At 38.1% G+C, this 21,656-nt stretch overlaps 1 protein-coding gene across 2 annotated transcripts in view; it reads right to left on the reverse strand.

Moving 5' to 3' along the window:
* The window catches only part of tbc1d9b (TBC1 domain family member 9b), a 24,572-nt gene extending 4,572 nt beyond the window's left edge, over positions 1 to 20,000 (reverse strand). The window contains exons 1-19 of one of the 2 annotated variants that reach the window (XM_083546950.1): positions 19,708 to 20,000; positions 15,941 to 16,051; positions 14,930 to 15,048; positions 14,599 to 14,827; positions 14,164 to 14,422; positions 13,779 to 13,986; positions 13,115 to 13,282; positions 12,780 to 12,947; positions 12,346 to 12,496; positions 9,768 to 9,982; positions 8,869 to 8,986; positions 7,526 to 7,728; positions 6,576 to 6,658; positions 6,301 to 6,430; positions 6,110 to 6,208; positions 5,945 to 6,013; positions 2,623 to 2,863; positions 2,038 to 2,103; positions 622 to 693 (exon numbers count right to left, since the gene is read on the reverse strand). In XM_083546950.1, the coding sequence (XP_083403076.1) occupies positions 622 to 693; positions 2,038 to 2,103; positions 2,623 to 2,863; positions 5,945 to 6,013; positions 6,110 to 6,208; positions 6,301 to 6,430; positions 6,576 to 6,658; positions 7,526 to 7,728; positions 8,869 to 8,986; positions 9,768 to 9,982; positions 12,346 to 12,496; positions 12,780 to 12,947; positions 13,115 to 13,282; positions 13,779 to 13,986; positions 14,164 to 14,422; positions 14,599 to 14,827; positions 14,930 to 15,048; positions 15,941 to 16,051; positions 19,708 to 19,825 (2,827 nt within the window). In that variant the 5' untranslated portion in view covers positions 19,826 to 20,000. The remainder of the gene's footprint in view (positions 1 to 621; positions 694 to 2,037; positions 2,104 to 2,622; positions 2,864 to 5,944; positions 6,014 to 6,109; positions 6,209 to 6,300; positions 6,431 to 6,575; positions 6,659 to 7,525; positions 7,729 to 8,868; positions 8,987 to 9,767; positions 9,983 to 12,345; positions 12,497 to 12,779; positions 12,948 to 13,114; positions 13,283 to 13,778; positions 13,987 to 14,163; positions 14,423 to 14,598; positions 14,828 to 14,929; positions 15,049 to 15,940; positions 16,052 to 19,707) is intronic. The other variant, XM_083546951.1, reaches the window with a different exon arrangement.
* Between the last annotated feature and the right edge of the window lie 1,656 nt (positions 20,001 to 21,656).

Consider the following 21,656-nt stretch of genomic DNA (forward strand, 5'->3'; position numbering starts at 1 on the left):
CAAGCAAACAAAAAAGAAGGAGCAGACAAAGCATTTAAAAAAAAAAAAAGAAAAAAAAAAGGGGAAGTCCAGAGATTAGCACTCATCACAGTACTGATTAGTAGGATTGGACAGTTTCATACCAAGACACATGCATACAAATCTAAACAGTATATTTAATGCGTATAAAGATTAAGAAGCCAGCATGGTCATTTGATTGATGGTAAGTAATGATCACTTTAGTATTTATACGTCTACCTTCAAGAAACAATGTTTTTAAATAACAGCTAAAGCTTTAAACAGCAGTGCAACATTGCGACCTCAAAATAAACAGTACCCTGAACATTCTCACATTTAACTGCCTGCTACCACACTGCTGCATATTTAATTTACATCTAGACTATGATTATAATATAGCCACAATGCAAGTGGATGCTTCAAATGTGTAAGACATGAAAAGGCCATGTGAGTAGGAAGGTTCACTAAAGAAACTACAGATAGAAGTGATTTTCTTCGAGAAAAATTTTTTTCAGGTGCTTAAAATTAATGTGTATATCACAAAGCTAGCCATAGTTCATGCAAGTAATATGTATAGTATGTGTATGCAGGTTGTATCATTTACATGTTTTCACAAGTATTTACCTTGTGGTGTGTCATCATTAGTAAAGAAATGAGTAGCCTCAAGTGCAGACTCTGCCTCTTCTGGGCACAAAGCTGCAGGAATAGTAACACTCATTAGTCATTTTAACCCGTCACATTTGTATGCACAGAAAATTAATAATGCTTGTGACTTTTGTTCTTCTTCTTGTTTAGTTTCAGAACTCAGTGGTAAAGATGTTGGACTTTTGATCAGAAGGTTGTGAGTTTAAATCCCTGCCACTCTGGGACGAATAAAGATACAGTATATCTCATCATCAACTGCTACTGCTGGGGTCTTTGCGAAATGCCCTTAACCTTTAAAAGCTCAGTTGTATATATACACGAGATAATTGTAGGTTGATCTAGCTAAGGGCACCTGCCAAATGACATAAATGTAAACTTCATATGATTCTGGGTTAAAGAATGTTTGAGTAGGAACCCTGCTCTCAGGAAAGCAGATGGTTGTACCATTAAAAAAAAAAAAAAAAAAAACCAACAACCAGACATCACTCACACACGTGTGCTAAAAACAGAAGATTGTGAGTAAACGCACTCTCACCATGCACTACCGTTTCCTGTATAGCTACAGAAGGCTGAAAATGTGTGAACACACACACGAACACACACGAACACACACGAACACGAACACACACGAACACACACACACACACACGAACACACACACACGAACACACACACACACACACACGAACACACACACGAACACACACACGAACACACACACGAACACACACACGAACACACACACGAACACACACACGAACACACACACGAACACACACACGAACACACACACACGAACACACACGAACACACACGAACACACACACACGCACGAACACACACACACGCACGAACACACACACACGCACGAACACACACACACACGCACGAACACACACACACACGCACGAACACACACACACGCACGAACACACACACACGCACGAACACACACACACGCACGAACACACACACACGCACGAACACACACACACGCACGAACACACACACACGCACGAACACACACACACGAACACACACACACACACACGAACACACACACACACACACGAACACACACACACACACACGAACACACACACACACACACGAACACACACACACACACACACGAACACACACACACACACACACGAACACACACACACACACACACACGAACACACACACACACACACACACGAACACACACACACACACACACGAACACACACACACACACACACTTTCCGGCTTCAGCAGCCCCTAGAAATCATCTCAGTGTTTCTGTGTGATCTCACAGCATTTAAGCGTGTGCATAAATAAACAGCTTTAATAATGATACTCCAGATGTTAGCTAGTGAGTCTTAATATTTGTAGCGTGTGCGTCAATACCTGGAGGCAGGTGTAACTTGTACAGCAGCTTCAATTTCTCAGTCATGTCGCCATGATACATCCCACCTGAAAAAATACACAGGGTTTTTTTCAGAGGCAGCAGTAAATGTTGATTGTTCATATGGTCAAACTGAGTCTTCCTGTTGGATTAAGACTATATCAGGCCACCAGATGTTAATCATTTATTTATCAGGTTTTTGTTGGGTTTTGATTTTGTAGTTCAATTCAACCCATATCAATGTACAACTGTACAAAGATTATGTACATACTGTATTTTCCAGTTTTACTGGAATATAATAATGCAGGTGCTAATATCATATATAATAATATACAATAGCACCTGCTGGATGGCAAAAAAGGTAGATGATTCAGAAAATATGGATAGGGTTCAACTGGCTACAATTAAATCATTTCTGACATGATAATCTGTTTGCCCTAGAATTATAATGAGTATTGAATGCTGATGTTACTTCATGTAATAGCATATCCTGCACACCACTTGTTCTAACATAAAACAACGAAAAATTCACACAGTCTAATGATAATGTAAAAATCCTTAAATATTACAATGGGTCTTGCACTCACTCAGGCCTGTGACGAACTCTTTAAAGTTGATAAGGGAGTCTTTGTTGTTGTCAAGCAGGCGAAATAAGCGGGCAGCAAGTGTGGCAGTGTGCATGCCACAGCTCCAAGGTGCCAAGGCTGAGAAGAGCTGAATTAACTGGCCACAGTCAATCCGATACTGCTCCAAATAGGGCAAACTAGGGTCATGACGCTCTGCAGCAGTGCTACTGGCACCCCAATAGCAGCTCATGATGTGTTTAGCCTGGAAAAGAAACAAGAAGAAATTATGATTTCATGAACCTTTTTAATAATAAAGTTGAAAACATCAGGCAAAAAATCCAGACGACTAATATAAATACAAACTATTTTATAAATAACCCTGTAGATAGCAGTGTAATTTACTTACATTTAAATACAAAGTTTTACTACTATTTAAGAGAATGACTTAATTTCATTTATTTCCTCGTCAAAATCATCAACATGTTTCTTCAAACACATAATTCCAGAAGTGATCAAACCTGTTCTAACAATAATAAACTCCTATATCAGCACTGGTTAAGTACCTAAATCCTTCTAACTGGCAGTTATCAGTCCCTAATTAAGAAACTCGACCTTGACCCTTGTCAGCTGTCCAACTATAGGGCAAAATCATTCCTCCCATTTATCTCCAAGATTTTAGAAAAGGTTGTAGCACAGCAGTTCTGCTTAAATCTACTTAGTAATAACATGTTTGAAATGTATCAGTCAGGATTTAGGCCTCAGCATAGCACAGAGACAGCACTAGTTTAGGTGGGTTTTCTCTCTTTACTTGTCTTGCTCGACCTTAGTGCAGCTTTTGACACCATTGATCGTACTATTTTCCTTGCTAGACTAGAGAATGTTGAGATAAGGGGGAACAGGCAAAACCAGATGAGAGAGATCAGCTTAAGAATGTTGAGGACATTAAGTCAAGTCAAGTCAAGTTTATTATTATAGCGCTTTTTACAACAGACATTGTCTCAAAGCAGCTTTAAGAGTTAAGGTGAAATGTGAGCAGGCATGGCAACTGTGGCAAGGAAAAACTCCCTTAGATGTTTAACGAGGAAGAAACCTTGAGAGGAACCGACTCAAAAGGGGAACCCATCTTTATTTGGGTGACATCAAGAGTGTGATTAGAAATCTTTAAACAATACAGAACACTGGAGCGTGAGAACTAACATGAGCACTGGAATGTAAGATTGTAAGTAATGTCCTTTCTACAGTCTTTTACAGTCATTTGTGGTTATAAAACTAGGAGCTACTAAGCAACTCAACATTTGCAATCATCATAGATCCACATTAGACAGTGGATGCTTAATAACTTTCTTCTACTCAACTCGGATAAGACGAGAGTACCTTTACTAAGACCACATGCAGCTAAAAGTAAACTTTCCGATTACGTATCATCTCCGTTTGATGTTTCTGTCTCAATGTGTACATCAGTCAAAGACCTTGGTGTGAATATTGACCCTAGTCTGTCTTTTGAAGCTCATGTGAATAATATTACCAGGATCGCCTTCTTTCACCTTAAAAATATTGCTCAAATTAGAAATATGATGTCGTTACAGGATGCAGAAAAACTAGTTCAGGTTTCTGTTACATCTAGATTAGACTGTCTGGGTGTTCAAGTAAGTGCATAAATGAGCTTCAGCTAGTTTAGAATGCAGCAGCAAGAGTCCTTACTAGGTCTAGAAAATATGACCACATCACATCATAGAATCTAAAATACTACTAGTCACGTATAAAGCACTTAACAGTCTCGCGCCGCAGTATCTGAGTGAACTACTGTACCAATATAATCCCCCACGACCATTAAGATCAAAAGGTGCAGGCTATTTGTTGGTGCCTCAAATAATGAAGACTACAGCAGGGGGCAGATCTTTCTCTTATAAAGCCCCACAGTTATGGAATAGCCTTTCAATCTGTGTTCGGAGCTCAGACACAGTTTCAGTGTTCAAGTCGAGACTAAAAATATATTTATTTAGTCAAGCTTTTTATCAGTAGATATTTCTTGGGTAAAGGAGCAGAACTGGAGGCATCATGGGTACAAAGTGTTCAGTGAACTGGGATATTTGTATGCTGTCATCCCCTCACTCTCACACGTTCACTCAGGTTTGTTGATGGTGGTGTGGTTGGTCGTCTCTTATCCCAGAGACCCCTCATGCCTGTGTTACCTTCTGGCTCTCCCTTTTAGTTATGCTGCCATAGCGAGTCTTGCCAGAGTCCCCAAATGGACAGTGTCCTTAACTTTTAAACAACAATAAAGATTCTTAATAATCCATATCCTTCTCTTGCTGTCACCCCTCCTCTCTCTCTGTCGAGTTAATCATGCTCCTGAGTTTTCAGTGACCACTGTTCCTGCCCCTCTCCTCTGCATGGATCTGCCCGCTTTGTCCTGGCCTGCCTCTGGATGGTGTTCTCTTTTCGTTTGGAGGCCACTCTGTGAAGCAGGGGATGGTTTCTATCAACTCTCCGGGGATCCAGGAAATTACCTTCCAGGAATTTTGTGGATTTGGATTTTAGACTGTAGTTTATGTCAACAGTCTACTACAATGACTCAGGACTACAGTTTGCATCTGATCACCATCACTGCACACTTCAACATCGTTTATCTGTAATAAATGGACATCTGGTGCCACCTATATGAGGATGGGTTCCCTCTTGATTCTGGTTCCTCTCAAGGTTTCTTCCTTATGCCATCTCGAGGAGTTTTTTTTTTGCCACAGTCGCTGGCTTGTTCATCAGGGACAAACTTACACTTATAAGAACATCTTGTTAATTTTTAATCACCACATTATCTGTGTAAAGCTGCTTTGAGTTCATTGTTAAAAGCGCTATACGTATAAAAATGAATTTAATTAAAAAGAAATTAGACAAAGAAACATGTTTAAAATTGACAGGGAAATGGTGACATCAGATACAGTATTGCCAGAGTAGCCCTCTACAGTGCCCCCTTGTGCCTACATACTGTAACAGCAATGTAAACATTGCTATGGCTGATCTGTTTACCTTCTGGCTGTCCCAAACATTTACAACCATATCACGCAAGTACTACGGCAAAAAGAGATTACATACAGCTCCTCAAGTAATATAGGCTACAATGCACTTTTTAAAACTGAGGTATACCTGCCTCTTTTTGCACCAAACCTAAACAACCAGAAGCTACAGGACACCAAATAGATAGCAACATTGTCTAAGATTTAACATAGTCATTTTAGAATGTATTGAGCATTAGAATAACTTTGGACAGAGCATACAATACATGCCATTCTTCCCAACTAATAATAGAGGGATACAGTGATCTGAACAGACAGCGTGTGCTTACCTTGAACAGAACATACAACTCCTCTAGCTCTTCAATGCTGAAGGCTGAGTCTGTCATAATGGCTCTCACCTGCATGCACAAACAAGAGTAGTAATACAACACAAACATGAACTGAGCTTGAATCCCTAAAAAATAAAATAAAAAAATAAAAATAAACCCACTTACCACACTCCTCTTAGCCGTATCCTCTAAAGACTGAATAACCTTTAACCTCTGTTTAAACCTCATCTGCTCAATGACATCAGCACGCAGACTGCCAAACTTCTACAAAAATTTAATATTATTCCTCAAGACATTTGCAGAAAGAGATAAACATGCATAACTGACTTTCTGTGGACGAGTTTAAATTTTCTCACCTCGTAGGACATCTTAATGAGATCAAATATGTCAATCTCTGGGGGAGGTGCATCTCCGCTGGTTAATAGTGCATGCAGATGGGGGATGGGTGGAGACACCGTTTGCTTGTTCACAACATTATCCAGATACCTAAGGGGAAAGGGGATTTGTATTTTCTGGCCTTGAATTAGTTATACAGACTAATGATTCAACAGTTCTAAAGCTTTACTTGCATTCAGCATCTTCAAGTTGAGGCATACATTCCTACAGTGGTTACAAGTGAGCCAAAACATACCTTCCGAGTATGGTCATGGCCTCTCCCTCATCAGTGCAGTTTAACAACTTCTCCATGTTAGCATGTAGCACAGCCAAGGATACCTAAGTGCAAATAAACTCAAGACATCAGTCTCTGGCTGTTAAACTGCTTCACAGTTTGTATTTGAAAGCTTGTTTACATGAGGGGTATTTTGAAGTAAATAATATAAATGCACACATACAGAGCTACAGGATGGACTTGTTTCATATAAACCATGAAACACAAAACCTACTGAAACTGCTTTTGATTTGACAATCGATAAAAGTTACCGGATTCGGTTTCCTTTATCTCCCTGACATTCTTTTTTCTTGCTGATGTTTTCCTATTTGACATAAAAAAAACACTCCTCTACCATTTACAAAGAAGTGGATGCTCAGTGAATAAGACACTAGACTTTGGATCAAAAAGATTGCGAGTATAAATCCGTGTATCACTAGAGCAGTCGAAGGCTTATTGTATAAATGAGATCAATGTAAGTTGCTCTGGATATGGGTGTCTTCCAAATGGCATAAATGTAAATGTAATAAGTCATTCTGGGGATTTTTTGTGTCTCCTATAATACAGTAACGCATAACACAAAAATACTATCCATTCACTATATATACACTTACTACCCAGGATATGAGAAATTGGCATGGTAGAACATGTGTTCAGGGACAGAATAAAACTGTTTTAATTTAGTACTTGTATTTATTAATATCTATTTTTCTACATGAATCACAAGAGTATGCTGGATAAAAAACGTTTTAAAAGCATGAAAGAAATTTAAGCACACTAAAATGAGCTCTTTAACACTAGTTTAAAAACAGCTATGCAGACATCAGTCTTTTATTGCAGATATTATTTAATAAATCCACATATATGCGATAGGAGGTCTGCCGCTTTGTTTAGATTTTTAGCATATTGTGGTCTGATCAGTAGGCTCTCACCTGAAATATGACTTTGATTCCCTCATAGAAGAAACAATCGACCAGTAACACAGCACTATCGAACGGCATGACGGATAAGAAGAGGGTGAGGAACCAGGACAGAGAGATGGTGGAGATCACGCCCAGGTCCTGCATGTGCTCATAGAGCAGCGGCAAACACTCCCGTGTCAGCTCCTCAAACACACCCTGGTCCACCAATGCTCCTGACAAGACACATTCACAAATACTATATATGACAAAAGTATTTGATACCTGACCATCACACCCTTTTCAATCTACCACTGGTGTATCATTTACTGGCTCTCACACACCACAGACGTAGGCTAGTTTATGAAGACAACAATGAACAAGACAGAAGGCAACAAAGAGTCTGGAGCTAACGTGGATGAGACTGAGGGAGCCAGCGATGTAAACATGACTGTATGTAAACAGAAGACCTGATCATCATCATCTTTTCTCTGTTTATGTTCTATATGGTGGATGTTCAGCTTAGATACATTTACTAGGTAACAACATTTTTATTAACATTAATCAATTAAAATAATTTTAACGGCACAAATTTTATTAACACGCGATTAACGCAGGCCGCATTTACGTTTGACAGTTTTTATTTAAAAAACAAATAGATATATAAAAAAGGCGAAATTAAAACCTCCAACGCAACACACATTTACACACGACATCCTTTCTTTACTCAAATATATATAAAAAAATTGTTTTCAATCACTAAACATGTTTTACTGATGCGCCAAGTTTCAAATCAGCACCAAAATCGGTCATGATGCGCACAATTAACCCTCACACAATTAACCCTCTGGGGTCGACAAACTCATCGGCGTGTTTTGTGCATTTTTGTCTCATAACGCCGAAAAGAACCTAAATTTCTCTGTCGTACAGATATACAGCTTTTGTAAAATAAAGAAAACAGACAGGGGGCGGTCTCTGCTATCTCTGTCATCTCCCTTCACAGACACACAAATAAAACAACCTGAATCTCAGTGAATATTTACCTCACAGACATAATAAATATATAAATAAAAAGCTCAAAATCTAAACAAACCAAGTTGCGATTGATCACGAGTTAACTAATAAAAATCATGTGATTAATTGCGATGAAATATTTTAATTGATTGACAGCCCTAATTTTAATATGACGTGAGGTCCAGTTACCAGCAGGACACTAAAGCAGGTAGTAGTATATATTTTCCCCTCGCTGACCCCAGAAGAGTCTTCTGTGTGAAGGCGTGTTGCTCAATTTAACAATAGTGTTGCAGCTCTCTGGTATTATTCTCCCAAACAGTACAACAAATTTAACCTTTTGTGGGTGTGAGTCTGTTACTAACCTACAACCCTGGTGTTGTAATAATCAGGTAGCATCCGTTCACACAAAGCCACCAGCAACCAGAATGCCTCCTCTTCAGTACAGTACAGTAGCAACACTGATGTTACTATATTCATGGCCTAAGAAAAACAGACAAGCCCACACACACAACAATCTGATAGTTATGAATATAAAATAACTATCATGAAAATTTCATGAAATTCCTTCACATGATGTCATATAATAATATTTTCTTTTTTCTTTGCTTCTTTGCTTAATTAGATCATGGGTGTTCATAGATCATCTATATGACCCGTGTCTTGGTTTTAGTTAATCATGCTGTGTGTATATACAGTAATCCCCCGCTTTACTGCGGTTCGAGCCTCCGGTTAATTGCAGAATTGCATTTGCCACATAAATGAGATGCATTAATAAAAATAAAAATTACTGTATTCTTGTACAGTAAATGTTTTCTGTGTGTGGTTAAAGTGTGTGGGAGGATGATTTATGGCTTAAACAACAACAAAAAAAAGGTGACAAATTTTTAGGGTGGCGTCTGTTTATCGCGGTTCTTCGCTTTTTTCGCGAGCGTTTTTGGAACGTTACCACGGCGATAGATGGGAGATTACTGTATTTTTGGTTCTTGCATTTGTCCTTCTTAGTTTTTCATGGTACCTTTTCAATTTTGTTGTCATATTTTTGTGCATGTTTCTGGGCCAAATGATACTACCAAAGCTGCCTTCAAATATAAAATCAATGATTTCGGATAGCTCAATTCAAAGTCATATATTAAAGCACTATGTGCAAACATTGGTTTAATGGGCACAAAGAACCCTTTTATGCTCAGTTTTGTGTGTGTGTGTGTGTGTGTGTGTGTGTGTGTGTGTGTGTGTGTGTGTGTGTGTGTGTGTGTGTGTGTACCTGGCAGTAGCCGATGCCCGGGTTGCGATATGCGTATGCAGTGAGTACCCGTCGAAGTGCAGCAATGCCCATCTCATTCTGGAAAGCATGATGCTCAGGCATTGATCGATGCAAGTCTCTCTCGATCTCCTCTGTAGCCAAAGTACACTTGCCCATGGCCTGCTCCACCAGCTCTGCATAGTAAGCTGGGTGAGTCACCATCTCATTCTGAGCACCTGCAGGGAGACAGGAAGAAGCTGTATGAACTATACTAATTATAATTACCTTGCTGAACATGCTGATGAGTCAGTAAATGTGTTCAGTGTTATTTGGAAAATTAACAAACCTGGACTATGGAGTGAGAATCAGTCTGAAAATAGTCATATTTTCCAATCTATCATTGCAAAAAAAAATAGTGGTGACTACTTGGTGACCTAAAGCAAGAATTCCTTTTAAATTTAGCAAACTTCTTCCTCTGACCTTGTGTAATTTATCATGTTTATGATCCACACACTTTCCATTAGATTGATAGTCTGTTTATCCCCCTTTAAGGGACAATCACAATGTCTCAATGTTTAATCAGGCTTGTTGAATAAGTCACACACCGATTCTAAACACAAGCATCCAGAGGAAATGAACTACCAGCACTATAGAATCTAATGCTGCCTTGGTGGACGATAAATTATTAGCAAAAAAACTTAAACAACCAAAACAAACTAAAACGATTTAAAAGTACTAAAACTTACATTAAAAACTAAGACTATAACATGGAACCAATTTAAAAGAATAAAAATAATTTTTTGATTCTCTTTTTATTGTTTAATTTTATGTTGATTTTGTCTAGTGGAGAAAGTAATTATAGTGCCACATATGGACTCACATGGACTGATTAGATGGATGCTATGAGATGGATGAGTTACATCACAGCAACTTCACAGCAAGGGGGAAAAAGGTTTATCCACAAAAAGGAATAGGTTCAACTGCAGGACAACCTTTCTGATAGAGGACCTAGATTGTTTTTAATTCACTACATGGAAACAGCATCATGGCCTGGACCTATTCTAATTTAATGAACACATTTGGGTGTTGTAAGAATTTTAAATGAGCTCTTGTTAAACATGTACTGTAACAGTATTCAAAAATAACTTATTATTTCTAATCACAATTAAATTTGGAATCACGCTAAGAATATTTCAAGAACATGACAGCCATGATCACACAACAGCTGCAAACTGGTTGACAGATGGCTGAGCAGTGTTACAGCAAACCAGCTTTTCCATCTAATCCTACAGTCACTCAAAAGTCATAAGGCTGAAGTGATTATGCAAGCAAGCGTCCAAAACATGAATGTTGCATATAAAGTGCAATGGGTGCATTTCAGATGTCATGACAGCAGGTCATGTGATCAGACTGAGTCACAGAATCAGGGTATAATTGCATGTGGTAGTTACCATGACACCCTGTTAATCACCCAGTTAGTGGCATGAATAAATAGCACAAGTTCAGAGAGGCCATGTTCATTTGGGCTTCAAAACAGAGCTTGCATTTATGAATCATTTCCCTCTTTTTTTAATCAAGCAAGTTAGTCTGCTGTGTTTCTCCGTTCTATTCTCTTTTTACTGCATTTGTCTACTACAACAGTAACATGTTTTCAAACGTGATGTACTGCGGCTTTGCTATACGTTCAAATGCTTGTTTTCAATGTTTGTATATTTAATTCATGCATGTATCATTCTAATATTATAAAAAATGTAATTCATTATATATTCTAGATGCTTATATCTTCACAACTGAGCTAAATGTCTGTGTATTTTTTTAAACAACAATTTTCAAAATAACGTTATATTTCATATTGATTTTTTTAAAGCCTGGTTGTCATCAGTAAAAATACAATACAAATGTTAAGTTACACAAATTGCTTTACCTTTCATACGCAAATGCAATTTTATTTTGGGGCTTTTTTAACAAAAAATAAAACAACCCAGCATGAGTGAATTTGTTCAAAGGAGAAATGCTACATGCACTTCTCAACAAGCAGCCAATATAAACCTTAAAAATGCCAAAATTAAAAATAGTTAAACTTCACCTGTGGATTTAGCATTTTTTTTTTAAGTACACTTTATACATAAATACCCTGAATTAGGGTTTTATATAGTTATAAGCAAAACATAAAAAAAAATTTTTTAGCCAATTAATCGTAAAGTAATCGTCTGATTAATCAATTACCAAAAAAAGTGGATTTTTTTTCTCCCGATGTTGTGCAGCTCAGAACACAGGTGAGGTGCGTTTTTTTTTTTCGTTTCATTGGTCTAATATTATGGGGTTCAGTTTTTTGGCTTGAAGTTTGTGAAACTGGGAAAAACCCAGGAAACATTCATAAATTATCCGCTTCGTTGTTTAAGCCGCGGGGTTCAAAACGTGGGAAAAAAAGTAGCGGCTTATAGTCCAAAAAATACGGTAATCGTTCGATGCAGGCCGAATAGTGTTATTATACAAGTCCTATGCTTGTGTCTGCTGTCAAAACAAAAATGTTTTCATTCTTTTCAAAATATAAGGGGAAGAAGGTGCCCCCTGCTGGTACCTACACAGAAGTAGTTACCTGAAAAGAGTAGCCACAGCTCTCCTCTCAGACTCTCAGGAATCCCTTTCAGGACAAGGTCTCGGGTCTTAGACGTGCGGTACATGCACACACCTCGTCCAAACTCAAAGAAATGGATATTCCAGGATTCCTGCTTCATTTTTTCCTTTGTCTAAATAACAAAAAGTATCAGGATTTTCTTTTATGTTTACACACTCGTTTGGATTATTGAAAAGAAGAAAAAAAAAAAGTCAGCAAATGTTACTCAAAATGTGTGAGTTATACAATATTCTGAAAGCACTGTAGTAGTGTATGTATGAAGTCACTCAGGTTACAAGGCTGCATGCAGTTTTAATGATAAATCTATTTATAACACAAGTGTTTTGTAGCCCTAAGGTTGTTTACCTAATTAACAATCACAGCATTTGTTAGCAAATAAACTAATGAGAGCTAACCGCTTTGGGTCCCAGGTCTTCAGGACGGCCTTTCTGGTAGATGTTGAGAAGACCCTGCTTGGCTGTGGGAAGGCTGGAGCTGTAGTGCCGATCCTGAGTGACCTCGCTCGACCCCAGCAAAGGCAGCATTGCAGGGAGGGAAGGAGAGGTGCTGGGACTTGGACTCTCCTTTCAGTAAAAAAGTAAAATGTGTTATACAGTTTAAATTAAAAGATGTATAGAACAAAGATTACACTTTAACCAAAATCCACCTCAACCCTTTAAAGTACAGATTTAATTTTGTGACAGTGTCTAAGAGGCGCTCAAACTAACAACTTTTTACTTGACCGACTCACAGATTGGCCAAGCCTGTCAGGCGTTCGCTGCAGGAAGTCGGAGATGCGCTGAACAAGGAAGTCGCGATCTTTGAGGTTGGCAAACAGGAAGGTCATCTTGTTTTTAGTGCTAATGGAGAGAGGACTGGGCAAAACACTGCTGCTGTCAGCTTTCTCTACTATAGAGACCTAGAGAGACGGAGAAAACATACAAGTATGCTATAATATATTGTATTGGTGCTTTGTACTTATTCAACGCTGTATTCATAGTAATTCACAGATCCTGATAAAGTGTGAGTGAATAAATTCTTCACAATCTAGTAAACTAACAATGCATGTTCAGCTATAAAATATTGTATTTAATATATTTAGTATTTTAATATCATCAAACTATTATGAATATTCTACACAAAATATGAAATTAATTTTCAAACATAACTGTCCATTAGTTTCTTATTTCTATGTATTAAAATATTCCGATTTAATTGTCTGAATATTGGCTTTGACTTAAAAACAGACGCCTCTCAAATATCATTGCTTTGTACTTATACTACATTTTACTATTTAGCTATTAATGGTTCTAACATGTAGTGCATACTGTACCATATTGTAACCATTATTCTGTGTCGTATTCAATAAAACTGATTGTATAAATTAATCTTCTAATGATTGTAAATGCACCTACTTCTCTAAGTGGTATGATAAGTTGACACAGGTCTTCCTCTCTGCTGGCGAAACAGATATAGTTGTTGGAGACAAACATCTGGCCGACCACATGCATCTTAGCAAAGGGTGTCCACAGAGTGCAGTCTGTGTGACCGTCCAGCCGTTCATCCTTCGTCAGGCGGAACAGAGCTCGGTATCTCTCATTTTTCGCCCGTGCGTCCAGATCCCTGAAAACAAAACGACAACAATTGTTTACTCCATTCACAATTTCCTTCCTGGGAAATAATAATCACTCGTATTGTATACAGTACACCATTTAGTGAAATTTTTTCTTAGGGAGGTGAGATTAACATGAACGCTAAACACCGACAAAAATCCCTTTGGTCATTTTTTAGAAAACTCACCTTTTGAGTGCAGAAACATTTTTGAGGGTTTTGCCAGGTCTGGGGAGCGAGTGGTCTGCAGCGAAGCCCTCATTGTCCAGCAGTTGCCTCATGGCGATGTTAGCGAGCTGCTCCATCAGTTTGAATGTGTCATTGATGTTGAGAAACATGGAGAAGAAGTGCTCCGTGTCCCGAGTGCTTACACGCACGCTCTCAGGGAATAATAGAGTGGCATTCTTATCCAACTGAGTCACGTCTGTCCACTGCACTATTAATGTCACTAAAGCAGCAGAAGAAATATTGCACTTTTACAGTCTTACACTTTTTCTCATAGTCGAAAGAAATGCATATCTATAAAATAAAAGGCATTAAGATTAGGAAAATGGTCACACACAACTGCATTTATATTACATTAAATGCTTTCCCTTCTTGTGTAATTCCTTTCCTCTTTCTTACCCTCTTTTCCAAGCAGAAAGGAGTAGAAGCACAGGTGATTGACAGATAGGTAGAGCCAGCCCTGACGTGGCACTCTACCCTTCCAGTAGCTGCATGAGTAATAGTTCACCAGTTTTTCCTCCTCCGGCATCCCAAACAACTTTCGCATCTTCAGTGCCGCCTCCCGAAACTTCCCACAATCCTCATCTTCTTGTGCCTGACGGCTCTTATTTTCCTCAGCAATGATTCCCTGCACACAGACAGTATGAGGATTGCTTGCTCAAGTCTCCCCAGGTATATAGGCCTGTGGCTGCACTTGTGCAAGAATGAGAACAATTTACAGAAATCTTACCTGTATCTTGCCCTTGACAAAAGTAGTAATGTCTTCATCGTTGTCAAAAATGGAGAGAGTCTGCAATAAATTAGCCTCCAGCCATTCCCAATGTTCTGTAATCTCCTTGCGAGATGAACCTAGTGACATGCAGACATACAATAATCCTCAGCATTGCAAACCGATAACAGAAATCAGTCTATTTGGCCATATGACGGCTGCAACTTATCTTTTTGACCCTGTTAGTTCGAAAAACTGGGTTTGCTGTGCAGGATCAATCAGTAAAAATCACTTAGAACACTATGCTTGTTTCTGCCACCACCTTCTATAAAAATGTAATGGCTTCTGCTTGTAATTAAACAGTTAGAAAAGACCAGAAGTAATAAAAACAAGTGAATAAGCAGCAGTAATTGCACCGAGTTTATCATCGTTCTCTTAAGCCTACAAATGGCAAGGAAATGAAAGCAATACTGGGTGAAAAATGCAGCAACAACAGATCTTGCAAGAGCTGAAACAGTACTACAGGTTTTAACAGTAGTTAATAAAGACTTGACGTTACAGTGTAAATGTAGCACAGTCCAGCTAAATGAACATTAAGAAATATAGACTTTTGGTTTGGAGGTTGAATAAAGCTATTGCAGTGGTCTTCATTTCATCAAAATTGATAGAGCTTCATTAATACAGAATAATACATCTCTGCAGTGTGAAAGTGCCACATGTTATGAACGCATAGTATATTTAGTTGAAATGATTTCAAGTGAAAATTAGAAACCAGGTTTAGTGTAAGTTTTTTAATCTTCTGGCGATTGGCGAAATCATTTTGAACACACATAAAGGAAAAAACAAACAAAAAAAAAACCTTAAGGTCAACATGCAACATTTAAACCCCCTCCTACTTTACTATTATCATGTCATGTTACGGAAAAATGGATAATACAAAATTTGCTTTGACTTAAGACAATCAGCATCCTATCAAGCTGTTCAAGCTGCAAATGTGACTGAGCGTTTCGGACACACAGAGTGTTTACTGACCACAGGCAATGCTCCAAAAGACCTGCGAGTCTCCTGATTGATGAAGGATTCGATACGGAGCCACACGAGCACTGGAATCTAACACAACGTCCAGAGTCCCAACCAGAAGACCTGAGAGTAAAAAAGAAAAAAAAAAAGCGATAGAAAGACTTCTTTAAGGTTACACCATGCTGTTATCTCCTACTGCAGATTAAGGAGCTATATAAAGAAGGCAGAAAGTGTTATGCAGTGTGGAATGTTTAGTGCCTGGGTCAATAACCCTGTGCTATCTTCAAACCCTGTTTCTTCTCCTTCGCTTGTCCATACTCAGGCATTTTCTTACTTATTCTGTTCTACTGACTCAGATGACTGAATGAATGGGCTACTTATGTGTAAGTCACAGGAATCTTACACAGTACGAGAGGAATCTCCCTTCATCATTCTACCGTCTGTGGGTCCTCGTCAGTCCTCTAATTTTCAAATTAAATTCAAATTCAAAAAGGCAAACCCCATTTTAGCAGACCACCTTCGGTCAAAGCTCTGTACAAATATAAATGCCTAAATCATGCACTTTTTCCATGTTTGCCCAGTGACCTTGGTTAGTTCCAACAATAATATTACATGACAGCTTGTGAGCTAAATCTGGCAAAAAACTGTGTCCAGTTGACTTTGTTAAACACAAATCCAGATATTCTGGAATAGATCATTTGTTGTATCTTGTCACATGCATTTTACGTAAATTATTTACCCAAAAGCAGAACACAGAGTAGCAGAAGAGCTTTCATCGATCAACTTAGATTGGGGATTTTTTCTTTTTAAATCCAGTGTGAAATAACTCAATTCAGTTTCAATACTTCTTTAAAGCCACGACTGTTACTTTCGTCACCCGTCAGCCATGTTAGCTGTTTATTCACCAGTAAACCTGGACAAAAATGTTCCTGTACTATATAGTGTTAAATAAAATTTAAGCATTACATGACCAACACACTGTGTGTGCTTCATGCATAGGCATTTCTTTAGAAAATGTAATGACTCATGACAAATTTGTTGGTTCCTGAGGTCATCCTTCTCGTCTTCTCACTAGAAAAAAGTCACAGGCTTGTTTGTCAGCCTCTCAAACAGGAACATTCCATAATTTCGCAAATAACACTGACTGAGGGGACTAATTTGTTAAATGTGGGTTTTTTTTTTTTGGTGAATGTTTTTTTTTTTTTTTTAATGGAGGGTAATATATTAATGTAAAATGTACATATTCACGAAAGAAGACCGAGGAAACAACATATGCAAAATGCTCAATAGTGTGTATCCTCTCACTTACATACACACTGATAAATTTGTACTGCGCATATATATATATATATATATATATATATATATATATATATATATATATATATATATATATATATACACACATACACATACACACACACACACACACACACACATATATATAGTGGTGTTAAAAAAGTGTTTGCCCCCTTGCTGATTTCTTATTTTTGTGCATATTTGTTACACATTAATTAATGTTTCAGATCATCATCATTTAAATACTAGTAAAAGATAACACAAGTAAACACAACATAGTTTTTAAATGAAGCTTTTTATTATTAAAGGAAAACAAAATTTCAAAACTACATGGCCCTGTGTGAAAAAGTGTTTGCCCCCTTGTTAACTGCCACACCCAGGCCTGATTACTGCCACACCTGTTAGCAATCAAGAAATCTCTTAAATAGGACCTGCCTGACAAAGTGAAGTAAACCAAACAATCCTCAAAAGCTAGACAGCATGCCGAGATCCAAAGAAAGTAATTGAGATCTATCAGTCTGGAAAAGCTTATAAAGCCATTTCTAATGCTTTGGGACTCCAGTGAACCACAGTGAGAGCCATTATTCACAAATGTCAAAAACATGGAACAGTGGAGAACCTTCCCAGGAGTAGCCGGCCGACCAAAATTACCCCAAGAGCACAGTGATGACTCATCCAAGAGGTCACAAAAGACCCCACAACAACATCCAAATACCTGCAGGCCTCACTTGCCTTAATTAAGGTCACTGTTCATGACTCCACCATAAGAAAGAGACTGGGCAAAAATGGTCTGCATGACAGAGTTCCAAGATGAAAACCACTGCTGAGCAAAAAGAACATAAAGGCTCGTCTGAGTTTTGCCAGAAAACATCTTGATGATCCCCAAGACTTTTGGGGAAAATATATTGTGGACTGACGAGACAAAAGTTGAACTTTTTGGAAGGTGTGTGTCCTTCATTACGTCTGGTGTAAAAATGACACCGCATTTCAGAAAATAACATCATACCAACAGTAAAATATAGTGGTGGTAGTGTGATGGTCTGGGGCTGTTTTGCTGCTTTAGGACATGGAAGACTTGTTAATTTCAAGTCAAGTTTATTTCTATAGTGCTTTTTACAACAGACATTGTCTCAAAGCAGCTTTACAGAAATCATCAGTTAAGGTGAATGGTGTGCATTTATCCCTGATGAGCAGCCATGGCGACTGTGGCAAGGAAGAACTCCCTTAGATGTTATGAGGAAGAAACCTTGAGAGGAACCAGAGGAACCTTGATAGGTCTTTGTTGTGGTAAATTAAACCATTAATTCGGCTGTTCAGGATCAAAAATCCTGAAGGAGAATATCCGGCCATCTGTTCGTGACATCAAGCTGAAGCAAACTTGCATTGTTCTGCAGCAGGACAATGATCCAAAACACACCAGCAGGTCCACCTCTGAATGGCAGAAGAAAAACAAAATGACTTTGGAGTGGCCGAGTCAAAGTGCTGACCTGAATCCTATTGAGATGCTGAATCATGACCTTAAAAAGACCTCGAAAACCCTCCAATGTGGCTGAATTACAACAATTCTGCATAGACTCATTGCATGTTATCACAAACGCTTGATTGCAATTGTTGGGTGGCCCAACCAGTTATTACCAGTTTAGGGGCAAATACTTTTTCACACAGGGACATGTAGTTTTGGATTTTGTTTTCCCTCAAAAATAAAAACCTTCATTTAAAAACTGCATGTTGTGTTTGCTTGTGTTATCTTTTACTAATATTTAAATTAGTTTGATGATCTGAAACATTAAAGTGTGACAAACATGCAAAAAAATAAGAAATCAGGCAAACACTTTTTCACACCACTAACACACACACACACACACACCCTTTATAGATATAACTATTATATATATATATATATATATATATATATATATATATATATATATATATATATATATATATATTAATATATTAATATATTAAATGTCTAAATAGGAAAATAATGTCTTTATTTTGTTGTCTATGGTGAAAATCCAGCAGGGTTTCTCCCAAACATCGCAAGAAAAATACAAGGAAACAAACACATTTAAACAAACACAACAGCGTATCATATGTGCAGCCCGTCATAAATATTTGCCAACTTTACTAAATACTCGTTTTGAGACGCCTTGCTTTGAAAGTTCACCACGTCAGCATCAAACAAACCAAAACAAAGTCAGCTAGCTCAGTCCAGGCTGAAGTCAGACAGCGGTGTGGCAGTACCAGGTCACGTGGTGCAAGGTGAAATTACTGTAAGTGGACTTTTATGCCTGCTGGCTATTTACACAGCTGGAGCTGTGTGAAACAGCTGGATCAGGACGGTGGGGAAACGCAGCAAAGAGAGCATGGAACACGAACGCAAGGTAGGAGGGATATGAAATGTAAACTGTGTGTGTGTGTGTGTGTGTGTGTGTGTGTGAGAGAGAGAGAGAGTGGTGAAGAGGCCGAGTGTTTACCGGTGATGCCTCCTCCTTTGCCGTGTCCCTTTCTCCGCTGCAGGATGAAGAAGGGATTGGCCCTCTCACTCACCCACAGCGCGTTAGCGAGCAGCACCTCCTCGGGACTGATCCACATTCTAATGGCGGATAAATTTCCTCCTTTAGTCCTCGGAGTCCCTTTTACATCAGTTATGCTGTAAATCAGCGGCGATTATCATAACAAACAATTGCACACACCTCTCTCTCGCTCCCTCTCTCCTGTTTGTGTCTACACGGCGAGAGGCAGGAGAGGGCGGGCGCTGGATATTGACGTCATGCGCCAAAATGGCAGCCTACTGCAATAGATTTCAAAATGCCTGCATTTCTACTTGCATAACACTTACTGTGTTCACCTACTCAACTCTAAATACTTTGATTTTATATTTTCTTCTATTTTAATTTCTGGTCAACGATATGTGATTGTCTTTGTAAATGTCCAGTGGACAATGGCAAAGTTGAATTTGGATCTCAATTCACTAAACATACATTCATACACCTGTGTGTGTTTATAGATCTGTTTGTCTGATTATTAATAGTAATGCATTAAAAAGGTCTATGAAGAATCCAGATCTGGATAATGATATATACATTTTTATGTCATTTATCATAAAGCAAGAGCACCCGTGAGAGGATTAAAGCATCCTCTGGATTATAATTATAATGAATATAAACAGTCTTCTATAATGTCTCAGGGCTGCAGTTGCCATAGACATACATTTTCATTGCATTTAAGTATCCATCACTGAACATTTAATAAGTTCAACAATGATTGGACTTTAGTGAATGGACATTCATTGCCACCCAGATGAGGACAAGTTCCCTTTTGAGTCTGGTTCCTCTCAAGGTTTTACCACTGGCTTGCTGATTAGAGATAAACTTATAAGGGATAAACTTTAGCCTGGTTTTTTAATGTAAAGGTTGTATTTGTAATTGATGTACTGCTGTTAAAATGCTTTAAGACAGTGCCCATTGATAAAAGCAAATAAAATAAAATTGAATTGATTTGAATTAGACATCTTGGGAACTGTAACAGGGAACACAAAAGCCTTGAATGGGTTGCCAGTCCATTACAAGGCACCGTACATGTACACACCTAGGAACAGTTTAGCAAAGCCAATCCATGAAGTAGAGAGCTCAGTGCAAAAGCCATGCAATAACAAGAAGAAAAATGGGATGAAGAGTGGAATCATACCGCAGATGGTTCTAAGTATACACAGAGAACGCAAGACTTAAGAATCACATATTTTCTGTGACAGCGAGATGGTAAACACAGTGACACTTCAACACCATCCAGTACTGCAGATTTAGGATATTGCAAATTATTTGTCCATATAATAATAAATACTCTACATGTAAACATTGAAAGTTTAAGCATAAATTTGTGCAAAACCGCAATTTTGTGCAGTCAATTAGTTTGTTCATTTATGTGTATGTGTGTTTCTCAATCTAGCTCATTAATTGGTGTCGAAGGAAATTGTTATACAGACTGCAGGTGAGAGCCTGAGTGGTTTGGTACCTGTTTCCAGATGACAGGAGAGAGAACAGTGAGTTTAAAGGGGGCGTGTGGTAACACACTTACTTTCCTTGATGGTTTTCTGTACTTCAGTTTTTTGTGTTATTTATTGTAAATAAATTTCCATGTAGCTCCTTGGTCCTGGGGAAATGTTGTTTCGTTTTGTGCTGTATATGGTTGGAATGACAATAAAAGCCTACTTCATTGACTTGATTATCTAGTAGAACAAAAATACGTTTAAACTCACCCCTTGATCTGTTTTTATTATAATGAACTGATGATTTAATTCATTCATTCATCCAATGTAATGTTTAGTCATTTATTAACTAGAGCCACTTACCAATCACAGGAAATATTTAACAAAAAGTGTTTTTACACTAATGTTAACTAATCAACTTGAGCTTCCAACTAACCT

Source organism: Silurus aristotelis, assembly GCF_946808225.1.
Source record: "Silurus aristotelis genome assembly, chromosome: 7".
NCBI classification, from domain to species: domain Eukaryota; kingdom Metazoa; phylum Chordata; class Actinopteri; order Siluriformes; family Siluridae; genus Silurus; species Silurus aristotelis.